Source organism: Corvus hawaiiensis, chromosome 6 (assembly GCF_020740725.1).
Source record: "Corvus hawaiiensis isolate bCorHaw1 chromosome 6, bCorHaw1.pri.cur, whole genome shotgun sequence".
In the NCBI taxonomy this organism is placed as follows: domain Eukaryota; kingdom Metazoa; phylum Chordata; class Aves; order Passeriformes; family Corvidae; genus Corvus; species Corvus hawaiiensis.
Genome location: NC_063218.1, coordinates 36,085,605 through 36,098,199, shown reverse-complemented (window position 1 = coordinate 36,098,199; position 12,595 = coordinate 36,085,605). Strand labels below are relative to the sequence as shown.

At 41.1% G+C, this 12,595-nt stretch overlaps 1 protein-coding gene across 6 annotated transcripts in view; it reads right to left on the bottom strand.

Moving 5' to 3' along the window:
- Positions 1 to 3,163: 3,163 nt before the first annotated feature.
- The window catches only part of SIPA1L1 (signal induced proliferation associated 1 like 1), a 206,620-nt gene continuing 197,188 nt past the window's right edge, over positions 3,164 to 12,595 (bottom strand). For 5 of the 6 annotated variants that reach the window (XM_048305682.1, XM_048305679.1, XM_048305681.1 and 2 more), the window contains 5 exons: positions 12,064 to 12,307; positions 8,936 to 9,082; positions 6,590 to 6,704; positions 6,022 to 6,103; positions 3,164 to 5,269 (listed from right to left, as the gene is read on the bottom strand). In XM_048305682.1, the coding sequence (XP_048161639.1) occupies positions 5,126 to 5,269; positions 6,022 to 6,103; positions 6,590 to 6,704; positions 8,936 to 9,082; positions 12,064 to 12,307 (732 nt within the window). In that variant the 3' untranslated portion in view covers positions 3,164 to 5,125. The remainder of the gene's footprint in view (positions 5,270 to 6,021; positions 6,104 to 6,589; positions 6,705 to 8,935; positions 9,083 to 12,063; positions 12,308 to 12,595) is intronic. The other variant, XM_048305684.1, reaches the window with a different exon arrangement.

The following is a 12,595-nucleotide window of genomic DNA, read 5'->3' as shown; positions in this document are numbered from 1 at the left end:
AATACATCCTAGTTTCAGTCTCTGACTTCTCTGCATGTCAATAGCTTATGGGCTTCTTCAGCTGCCAGGAGCATCCTCTGCCTGCAGCTGTGGCTCCCCAGCACATGTGTCCTTCTTGCAGGCAGCAAAGAGTGAAGGACAACCAGGGGGCTCAATCTAGGCCCTGATTAAAGCTTGAATAAGCAGTACCGAGTACAGAAAAGAGAAATCCCTAGAAACAAATCAAAACTGGACTGTAGGAAGTTGATCAGTGGAGTGGAGCAAACAATGCTCAGCATCCACCAAGCTGCAGTGTTCTTTCTGCCAGGCTCACCAAAGGGAAAATGGCAAATGCGGGTGCTCTGCTGCTGGCCCCAGGCAGAGGACATGCTGTGGGCTTTCAAGGAGGGTACAGACTCCTGTGTCGTGAGCTTTTGGTGGAATGTAGGCAAAACGCAGCCTGCAACTGTTGCTGAGGTTACACCTTTCTACTAATAACCCTAACAGAAACCTTTTCATGATGAAGAAAGTAATACATTGCCCAGTGAGACCACGCACCTCCATGCTCAGAGATTTTTCTTCAAGACCCAGCTGGATAAACTCCAGAGCAACTGGCTGGACAAGAGACTTCATGAAGATCCTTCCAACCTTAGTTATCTTGTGACAAACCATAAATTCTGCATCCCCAAGCCCTGCAGTTTGGTAAAGATGTGCAGATTACTGCAGTACCCTGGTTTTACTTCCCATAGTTCTCCAGTTGTCCACACTTTGCTGTGCCACAAACAGACCAGCCCACTTTAAATCACTGACATAAAACCCAAGCTGGTTGTGATACACTGAAATTACCTTCTGAAGGAGACAGATACGTCCATGAAAGCACAGGAGAAGCTGGAGAGAGGGACTTGCTTCCTGACACCTTGCTTACTGAGTGGGGCAAAATTCCACAAGGTGCCCAGCAGCTGTCTCCCCAAAGCTAACTGTGACTCCTCAGGCTTCTGCTGTACAAAGTGGGAGAGGATCTGCCTTTCCCAGAGAGTGGCTGCAGCTGGTCTTCCTTACAGAAAGGGGGTGTAAGTGGCTGCCATCAACCACAACCTGCCTTGGGGCTCCAGCAAGTCCAACTCACACAAACTCCCAGCCCAAAGCTGCTGGGGAAGGGGATCTTACTGCAGAGCTCTGAATATTTCCATGAGCTTCTTTTCTCTGTAGCATTGCCTTAAAAAGCCCAGCAAGGATTTCCTCACCACTACCATTATCAGGAAGAGGTGAAGACATCTGTACAAGCCTCATCATCTCATTGCTCAGCTCCCATCCATTAGTAACCACCTCAGCACCATGTCTCTGCTACAGCTGCAGCAGTGGAGAAGGGACAGTACCATCTCTCCTCCAGGGAATCCAGCTTTGGATGCCATACCAGCAGATAAACTGCAACCTCTTCTGTTCCCCTGCTGTCTTGCAGCAAAGCAAGTTGCTCACATACAGGACTAATGTTGAACTGTCTGCCAGGAGAGAACCAACTGCTTTAAAAGAGGATTTGTTAGCTGTCAGCCCAAAGGAAGGCACTAACAGATGCGAGAAGTATTACACAAAGGTTTTAAAAGCAGACCAGTCAATCCTCCCAGGCTGTGCCTGGTTTATAGGGACCTTTCCCTCAATAGGAAAAGCTAGGGAAAAAGCTCTCACAATACTTGTTCACTGAATTGGAATACATCTCCCACAGAAACAAGAAGCTATCCTACAGTAACCACGCTTTCAGGTGAGTAAAACCTGAATGTGTTGCATTTCATCCCATCTCCTCTCCCGTAACACCACAACAAGAAGCTCCCCCAGTCCCCCTCCCACCAGCCTCTCCCCACAGTCCCTGCTACCGTGTGCCTCACAGCTCACCCCTTACCACACCCAGTTACCACCCTCTGACCTGTTACCCAGCCCAGCACCGCTTCTGAGAAGGGTATTATCCATCATGCAAGCTGCAGCCCCTCTCTGGTGATACCTCCACACCCTGATTGGGGATTTTGAGAGAAGGCAGATTGCTGCTGCTGTACCAGCCACATCCAGCTATCCAAAAAACTGCCACAGGGAAACAGCACCTTTGCACTGGAATGTAGACAAGGAACACAAAATTGTTTCCAGCAACATAAAACATTAGTCTGTGGGAGAAATGGATGAAACAGGAAGGCGGCCCCTATTACCCACACTGCTCCCACAGCCATCCACCTTCACCTTCTGCTGAGGCTGCAAGGAGATGCCTGCAAGTTGGATCCTGCCCTGGTCTAGGCTGACCTAGTGCTGTGTGTGGTGGAGCGTGGGAACCTCTAGCATGAATTCATTATGAATGTGGACAGGGCAACTCCTTGACCTAAAGGAAGCTTTCTCCTTCAACTCAATTACCAGGATCCAATTACAAATGGTAAGACAGCTAGTTTTCTTTCCAAGATTCAATCTCAATTTTTCATCAGATGCTTCTATTTGCTCTTGCTGCTTCAGAGCTCTCTTGGTTCAGTAACTTCACTGCTAGAAAGAGATGAATTTGCTTTCCCCACATGCCTTGTAGGGATTTATTCAGTGGACTGGAAGACACTTTCCCGCAGACTGACCTAGTTCCACATTTTTAAGCTGTGTGGAATGCTGATCCAGTGGGCCAAAAAAAACATCTGTTCAAAAACACTTCGAAGGTCATCTCCCAAGTGAAAAATGGAGATCTGGAAAACAAAACAAATGGATTATCTGCCCCACCCTCCCAAACCTAAAACCTGATGTTGCATGCTCACAGGTTTGGCTTTGGGACACTGAAAGCTCTGTGTGTCCTTGGGCAGATGAGCCAGGACAGTTTGGTTTTCACCTAAATTAGCTTCAGTCCAAGTAAGTTCAAAAACACTGATAAATTATAAAAAACCACTGCCTCTCCTTTACATCACTCTGGTGAAGCCCAGAGTAACTCTTAAAGGCAGCAAACCCTTGTAAATGGGGGAAGAAGATACATTTGTGCAATAATACAAGTAGAAAGTCAAGGGATGAAGTGTTTTTTACATAACAAGTAATGGCCTTCAAAGTGATAAAGATTAGGAATCTAACAGAGAATGGAACTCGTGTACAAATAAGCACTAAGAAAAGTGGTACAAGAAGAAAGCAGGAAGAAATGGACACTCTGGAAAGTCTTAACAAATCCAACAAAATCAGAAAATGGTTTAGAAGAACCTTTAAAATGAGTTTTATTGTCAGAATTTTACAAGTAGCCTTCAGTGGCATCATACAAGAAGAACTCTGTTGCAAAACTCTAATAAATAGTCTGCCCCAAGTCCCAAAATATTTTTTGAAATAAAATAAAACCAAACAAAAATAAAAGAGAATAAAAGCAAGACTTCGGGATGCTCAGAGATGTTAGCAATATTTCCCATTTACAAATAATATCAGGCATTATATAAATCTCCTTCATACAAGTCATTAAAAAACCCAAGACATTCTAAACCTTTACAAAAGCACTCCAGAAATAGTTCCAAAGAGATCCATTTCCATGACAAAACATTAGAGAAGAACTCCATGGGGATTAGCATCACAAATGAAGTTTGAGGTTGAAGTGTAGTGTGTACTTCTGTGCAGCAAGATTAAAGAGCGTGAAAAAGGGATTTGAAGAGAGCATGGAAGTCTGTGACAAGACTGTGCCAGTGATTTTAATCTGTGTATTTGAGAATGTGATAAAGGGGAGTGAGAGGATGCTCTCGAAATTAACCCCCAAATACACTGCACTTTATGGAAGGCAATATTTACTAAGGTAGTAACTATATCCTCAGAAGGGAGTAGAAAAGATTTCTCAGCACACTGCACAGTTCAATGACTGAGCAGACTGCAGTGCTTAAAAGTTGTATTTTGACACCTAAAAGGTATTTTCTGTAGAGGTAACACGTTGTGGCAAGTTAGCTGTTCCTTCAAAGAACAAGAAATTAACTTTGCTGGCATGAAGCAGTTTGGGAAATCTCGTGCTAGACAGTTTCACTGGGGACTGGGGATTTCAGAGCTCCAATCCTGTCCCAGTGCTTTAAAAAATACACTTCTCTAATTCCCCTTTACATATTCCTCTATCTTCCATAGTAAAGGATTTATAAGATCTCTCATGCAATAAAACACAACTTGAATAAACTTTTCTCAAACCTGCTGCGATTTGAGAAAACCAAAGAAACAGAATGGGAGGGCAGGTACACAGTGATGGTTTGTGGTTTTTCATGGAGACATTTCAGGGGGGAAAAAAAAAAATCTTAATCTCTTTACAACTTCAGCTTAAGTCTCCTGCACATATGCAAGCAACAGACTCCCCTGGAAGGGAAGGGGGCTGTACTTAACGGAGCACTGTTGCTGGATCGCTTATGTCTCAGCCTGCCTGATGTGGGTATGAATTGCAGCATGCCTAGTTTTGCTGTTTGTAAAGGTACTTGCAGCCACTGTTTCCACAGGAAACAAAGGCCACCAGAAATGCTAATGCAGTAGATGTGTGATAATATGCCTCACCCATGGCTCACCTCTCTAGTCTCTCTCTAAGCTGTGGTGCTGGTTGTACTGTACCATACACTATGGACACGCGCTCTCTGCAATGTATGGGAAGGTAGCACTAGTAATCAAGCGCAAATTGCTAAGGAGACATCTAAAACATTGCATTACATCCCCTTGTCTGTGGCATACTTCAGAAAACAATGTTAGAAGAGCAGTAAAGTAAACATTTCTTTCTAATTTTCTAGATGTCATAATATTTGTCAAAGCTGCAAGGAAAAGCAGATTACCTGAAACAGAGAAAAAGGAGTTAATGGAAACAGAGGCAGATGGAACAGCAAGCCTGATCCTGGCCTCCAAATCATTTTGTACATAACAGATAAAGAGACAATGTGCAAAAAATAGACATTCACATTTTAGCAGTTAAACTTTTATTTTACCTTTTTAAAATTATTTACTTTGTTTTTTCTACAAAAGGCAGACATTGATTGTTGATCTGCAATTGTTCTGAGTGCGCGCAGAGATGCAAAAAAGGGTTATTGGAGGATGAAGAACAGGGAATTGCTCTGACTATACTTTCACATGTCATAATTAAGGTGGCATTAAAGCTTAAGTCCCAGTAATAATATTCATAACAGATAGTTTCCTTCCCCATACACCGTTCTCAGTTCATATCAATTGTGTTGAAAACCCATTCGGTGAATTTCTTCAGCTTTTCGGTTGCATTCTGGGATTCCTCCTGTAACCTCAAGTTGTCTTCCCGCAAATGTTGCACTTCAGCCTGAAGGCTGGCTTTGTCCTCTTTTTCCTTAGGCATAAGGAAAAATACAGATCTTAGTGGACATTTTAGGTCATGCTTCCTATCTATCTAGAGCAGCGAGAATCTCTTGAGAGCATAAGTCTCATTCTTTTTAAGGATTTTATGTGCAGTAACACATGGGTTTATATCCAAAGGACATTAGTGACATCTCCTTCCTCATGTTTTGCTTGCATGAACAGGATTTCTCTGTATTAGATTCTAATACAGAAGCTGGCTACCGACGTGGTCCAATAAAATTGGACATGACCTGTTCTGAATGTACAAGTCCTGATGGTTAACTAAGCAAAAGGCAGGGAATCTTCCTGTAAACCACTTTCCCAGCTAAGAGACTTCATCTCACTGCAGCAGATCCTTCTTGGACCAAGTAGGCATTAAAACAATACGGGAAGTTTCCACAGCAGAAATTACATGTTTAGATAACACTGTCAACTTTTCATCAGCAGGATACATTTATATGGACTAACTTCAAGCCTTTTGCAGTGTCACCTGAATTAGGAGCGGAGGTACTATGAATCACCCTCCTAATTTAAGCAGAGGAATCAAACGCCTACAAATTCAGACACCCCATCCCAGCCGTGCATAATTAGAAGCCTGAGAAAAGTAGCAAAGAAATGTCTCTTTCTCATACAAGGATGAGACTGTCACAGGCTCAGGCATGGCAAAGCAGGCTTACACAGTTATTAGCATCACCAAGCACTAAATACATGTCTTACAAATCCTTCTGTAGATGAAATGCTTACCTTCCTTAAATCTTCTTGCAGCATCTTCAGCAAACCTTCCAGTTGGTCCACTTTAGAGGCGAGAGTTGGAGGAGATTCTTTACTGTTGAAAGCAGAAAACAAAAACAGGTATTGATATGATTTACTGTCTTCACACGGGGTAGCTAACAGCTTTGTCTATACCAAGTGGCTTTATGAAGGTATGCATTTGGGTACACCACGAATTCACAAAATTAACATAATAAAGAGTACCTGGAACACGTGCAGCACATTAAACAAAAGAACAAATTTAACTCATGATTAATTGGGGTCATCCCATCACTTGACTTCTTTCTACTTGGAACTTACTGTATGTGCCTTGAATTACCATTGTTTTGGACAGGTTCATGAACATCTCAGACAAGAAAAACCTACAAATAGGTTCAACTGGACTTGAAATTCTTTTCTTTTCACCTCCTAATTCCATCTTCATGAGATCTTGTGAAGAGTTCTTGCATGAAGCCTTGAGATGGCTTCCAGATAAAGATATCCCTACTCTTTGCTTTGGTTTGTAGCTGGGAAAGCCTGCACATCTGGTGTATTTACTTACCCTGTATAAGGCTTTATCTGTGCAGTAAGCTGGTCCTCAGCCTGATCACTACTGGAAGCAGCGCTCACAGGTCTGTGATTTTCATCAGCAGCAGCAAAGAATGAAGCTCGCTGAACTGAGAAGGCAACCACACAGAGAAAAACAATGGCAGCAGTAATGATTATTTGTTCATGCACAGCACAAGAGCTATGCTGCAGGATCTCAGCAATTTCAGTCTGTTTCAAGCAAGATAAAGTGATGATATGACATACCAATGTCCCCTTGACAGATGCAAACTGCCAGTGCAAGTCTTTGCACCAGGTTTTCCACTGTACTGGATTCAAGAAGTACCGGCTCTGGCACAAGCAGCACTGTGCAGATCATCCTGGGTATGACTGCATGATACCATCCAATAACTTAGCAACTTTATTTAGTTTCCTTCACTCTATAAAGAATGCCTTTATCTTGAGGAAAGAAAAGCTCACTGTGCATAATTTGACCAATGTCATTTTTCAGAACCTGAAATTTTTTCCTTATGCCTTATAAAATGTTTCCAGATTGAAACATGAAACCTCTTTCCTGCCTTGTGTGTGTATCTCTTGTCCTGTAACTGTTCAAATGTTCTTACACATCTCTATATCACTGTCACGTGTGCTGTGACTGAAAACTACTGACTGCTCCTACCTCAGGAGTCTCCTAGCACAAACAGAAATATAAAGACTTTTAGCTTAATAAATTAACCGTAGCAGCTGCTGGGCTCTCACCGGAAGCCGAAGAGCATTGTTTTTTTCTGTTTGGCAAATTTTTATACTAGAGGTTGGTATAGCTCAGAGATCCAGGCAGTTTTTCTTTCAGCTGGTACAGATACTGCTATTTGTAACTTCAGGTGCTTGTGCTGAGGACACCAATCAGTGGTGTAGAAGAGGTGTTCAGGATCACAAATCAGAATTTAGGCTCCTTGGTATGTGTCAATCCCTACTGCCACCTGTCAGAGATTAGAGACTGGGATTATACTGTGACCAGACAACCAAAGACCAATGGAATTATATTGAGATCCTTCTCCAAGTCAAATCTGAATATATTGTTATAGCAGTGAGATGAAGCTGCCAGCTAACACATTACTCCAGCTTTTCTTCATCTGAGCTGTCAGTTTGTTATCTTGACCACAGTGACTGTGTTCACACTTCTAAAGAGAAACACAAGTCAGTCTGGGGCTTACCAAGTGAGGGATTCAGGTTAATGAGGACAGTCAAATAAATCTCACCAAAAACCAGGGGATCCTTTAAAGACAAACTGCCAACCACAGGGAAACGTGTTAAAACCTGAGTTTCACCCATATGTGGTGATGAAAAAACCATCACTACAAATTCATCTCCTCTTGAGGACTATGGCTTACTTTGAATACTCTTCCCCAAGACTGCACAGCAGAGACATGAGCCAAGCTGCTTCTACAACTCCTGTGGCAACAGAGCAGAGGACACGAGTACCTCTTGAACACCCACTGAGACATGCACTGTCTTAATGATATGTAAGGCTACTACCAGAAAACAGCCAAGAAATCAAGTTACTTCACAGCCTTCTCCAACCATGCTGAATAAGGTCTAAAAGATTCAGGATCAGTGAAAAAACACTTCCATGAAGGTGGGACAGCATATATACAGGTATCAGGAATAGGAACTTTTCTTTAACACACCTAGAAGACTTTTCCATTGGATTCTAGTAATGAAAACTCTCTTTTGTCTAAACTGCATTTAATTTTAAGTTCAAATGTATCTAGGCAGTTTACAGTTCTCTTCAGTTTACTAAGTGTCATGGAGATGGAAAATACCATAGGATGAAACAACACTTACATGCAAATTTATGTCTTTGGGGTATGCAGAGGCAAGAAGGCAATGAAAAAGTATATACCAACAAGGCCTATTTTCCAAATTATCTTGGTAGCAAACTTCAGCTGCACTACACATACTTCTTGCTAGTGCAGTAAGCAATCATTAGTGTGCTTTTTCCCTACTACATAACTTTATTTTTGCACTTCTGTGCTGGATGCCTTTCCTACACCAGCTGTGATATCTTCAACTGCTTCACATGAAATGAGAAGTGACCAGTTTCACAAAGATTTGGCCAAACCATAGCACTGAGGAATTCCAGTATGAAGAAATGGTATCGGAGTATTACATACAAAGTTTCAGGCTCTTAACACTTAACTTGGTATTTTAAATGAACTTAAGAGTCAGACTAAGTAGAGAATTAAGAACAACAGAAACAAAAATCAGGATTAAAATAAACCCAACCAACCACAAACCCCACAGCCCTCAAAGAAACATGCACAAAGACCAGCTTCCTAAGTGTTATATTCTGAAAACTTACCTTCAAAAGCTTTGGCAGCATCTACCAAGTTTGACCAGTCCAGATCAGAGGCAGAATCAGGCAATGGCATAAGACCAGGGTCTGGCATGGGCTGCCGTCTTTGCTCCTGGATATCTGTGAGGGAGCTGTCTGAGGCAGAAAACTCTCCTGGAGCGATGCAGAATAGATTACAAACTCCATAAAAACACCCCAAAATTCCTTTCTTAATACTATTGCATACCCTATTCTTAACTTTTCTGGCACAGCACTTTGTAACCAAAATTCAGAAGAATGTTTGATCAACTGCAGTTGACCAGATACGGCCCTTTACAAAGCAGTGTTCTAAAACCAGAACATTCGGCTCCTTTCTAACCTGCCTAAATCTTTGCAGCTGAGCACTTCAAAAGTCAAGCTCTGACTCCTCAGCACTGGAGCTGAGAGCAATACTCTTCTACCCAACAATTCCTGCCTCTGCACAAGCTGAAAATACTTTAGAGGGCTCTGCCTCTTGCTGGGGCTTCTACAAGCCCTGGAACCTATTTGCTTCTGTAAAAAACCCAAAACAAAGCAACAAAACCATGGGTTTTTTTTCCTTTCTCTTTACAACCTTGTAAACCAATGGGAGCCGACTTAAATCTACCAAGACAAATCAGAACAAGAAAACCTTAATATTACTTTCAGAGCATTGCACATCTCTCAGCAGTTTAGTGAAACCTTCAGATCATTAGTAAAAAATAGCCACACCCACCTGTAAGCTGGTGCATGGCTCATTATGGAAAAAAAACATTGGCAAGCTTGAAAGCAGGATACAAAATCCTTATCATTTTTGTGCAGATTAAAACAACAAAAGCGAAACACTTAGATTTTTATCACTAATTAGAGCAAGACTAAACTGTCAAACAAGAATTATCTACTTTATTTCAGTTTACTGGCTGGACAATCAAAAAATAGGCAATGCCTGGTCACACATATGAGCTCAGATGCAGCAACAACTTCCTTTCTCATGCCCTCGATCAGAAAAGTTTTGAAAACCTTGTAGGTAGTATTAGAACAGAGAGATGTAGGGGTGAGAAGATGGAATGGGCACCTGGGAGGAGGCTGCTGAGAAGATTATAGTGAAGAATCTGCTTGGATCAGAGAGAACAGACAGTGTGACAGGCAGGATATAATCCCAAAATGCCATGAGTTGTGTTGTTTATTTCCCCTCCTTTTTTTTTTTTTCCCCCCCTGGATAGTCCAGTTAAACTATATAACTTCACTAACTAAATTAACTTTGTAAGAACTTCAGCTAAATCATACTGCTGCCTGGGGAATAGTGACCAGAAAAGCTACACTGCATTCACTTCTTTGCTCAGAAATCTTGATTTTTTTTTTTTGGCCTGTGTGTCTGTGCATATTTACTTTTTGTAAATGTAATTTTGGTTCAATATTAACACTGAGGATTCGGTTCTTAGCTCTCGAAAGAGTTATTTTGCAAGTTGTTAACATGAAAATATTTCCAATTAGTGAAAAGATACACAGAATTAGATTAAAACCTAACTATTTGAAAAGCTACCTGTTTTAAAATGTGAGTTGGATTGTTAAGGCGGATGAGTAAATATGAGCATTTTTATCTCACCATTTTCCCTCTTTAGAAAAAATGGATGTACTCTGGAAGCTTTGAATTTAAAGAATTTTGAATAACTGGAAGCCAACAAATACTTGTGCTACTCAATATCTAGCTTACTTAATCCTTTCCTCAGCAAAGTGTATGTGGGAAGACAATTTGTGTGCCACTCAAATAGCTGGTCCTTTTATCATGCAGGCCCTACATTTTGAAGAAAATGGAAAATCTTGTTTTGTTGACAAAGGTAGAAAGGCTATGTGCTAGGAGGAGTTATCAGTTTGGTGTGGAAGAGAACATGACAGCAAAAGAAGGTTTTAGTAGTTTTCTTTTTGGAAAATACAGGCATTTCAATGAAAAGAGACCAAGTGCCGCTTCCCACTTGTACTCAGATGGCATCACTAATCTTCTGACCCCAAGCCCTCAGAAGCCAAATCCTCCATCCAGTTACAAGTACAACCAAGTCTGCGAAGTTATTTTAGTGCATATAAAAAACAGAAATGAAGAGAGCTCCGTTTCCTCTTATGCAAGAAACACGTTATACAGACACAACAGCTCAAGAAAATGTCAGGTTCAACACTGAAAACTGATGCCTGGTGATCACAGTCAGATGAAAAGAATTTAAAATAGATTTCTTGATCAGCCTTCACTGTCAAACGTAGCCTGTGTAGCTAAATACAGACTGTGCTTAGGGCCCACTATAGTGAGTTGAATCTATTGATAGCCTTGCATTTTCCTCTTGAAACATATTAAAACATGAATAAATCAGTGTAGACATGTACTTCAGAAAATATTGCACAATCCTACCCTGAGATCTACCTCTATCTCTGGAAAACAAACTCAGTTATAAAGTACAGTGGGAACCTGTGAAAATTCCCTTTCTCGCTAACTGAGACATTCACATGCAGCAACACACAACCCATCAAATAATCATACTGAGACTTTTCAGTAAACTAATGGGGGAAAGCTGAGTGTCTTCTTGACAGCACTTTACAAATAACTTTTTCCAGTTAGCTGTGTGACTAAAATAAGTAATTCAAGTGCTGTAAAATAGATAGGGTAAGGAAATGAATCTAAAAACAATTGGTGCAATAAAAGCTGTATCTGCTGTAGCTGTGTATCCAAATGTCCACTAGCATTTATCCACTTCTGTATCATTATTTTCCTAATCACAATTTGTTCCCATAATCCCACACTACAGGAACTGACACCTGAAGTTCTCTCTGGTGAATAACCAGGCATACATTATTTGTCCATTGGTCCAACTGATCTAGGTGACTCTTGGAAGAAATGGCAGAAACTTGCAGCCAATGAGGCAAATTTCTGTGCTCCCTTCCACAAGGCAAATGCAGGACCAATCATGCCATTTTGCACTCACTGAAGTGAGGGAAAAAAAATATAAATTTTATATTTTCAGTCATGTGACTGGACTCTCTTAATTTGAGCAAAACCAAGATGGAACTACTAATTGCTGTAACAAACATTTTACCCCAAGATGATTCCAAAAGGATTCCTCACAAAGTCGAAAAATGGGAAATACACTTACCATGTAGTGATTTCATTCCCAAAGTATAGGATGGTCTCCGTAACGGCAGCGATTTTGGGAGAGAAGGGTAGGTGCTGGTGAATAGTACATCATTTGGCATGGCTTGGTCCAAGAGCGAGGCCCGTGAGGTGAAGAAGTGGTCCCTTTGACCACTGTAAATACTCTCATCTGACAAAGTCCTTTGCAAGGCACGCCTTGTGGTAGGAGTGCTGGGAAAGGGAGACTGACAGGACAGAGTGTGTGACTATACATTTATAAACACAAATAAAAAGAAATGAGAAAAAAATCATCAATAAAGAAGCTTTTGAAATAACTTTTAAAACCTTTTTTTAAATAAGAAACCGAGTATTAACATAGCATTTTTTCAGAGTGGACAGGAGAAAAAACTAAAGGAATTAGCTTTTAAGGAGATTGTAACTAGGTAACATATATATATAGAGAGCTCTTTTTTTTGCCTATCTCACATTCTAACTTTTGAACAGCCTTCAAATTTCTCCTAAAGTGGAAATCCCAGGCAGCCCTTGCTGATTCC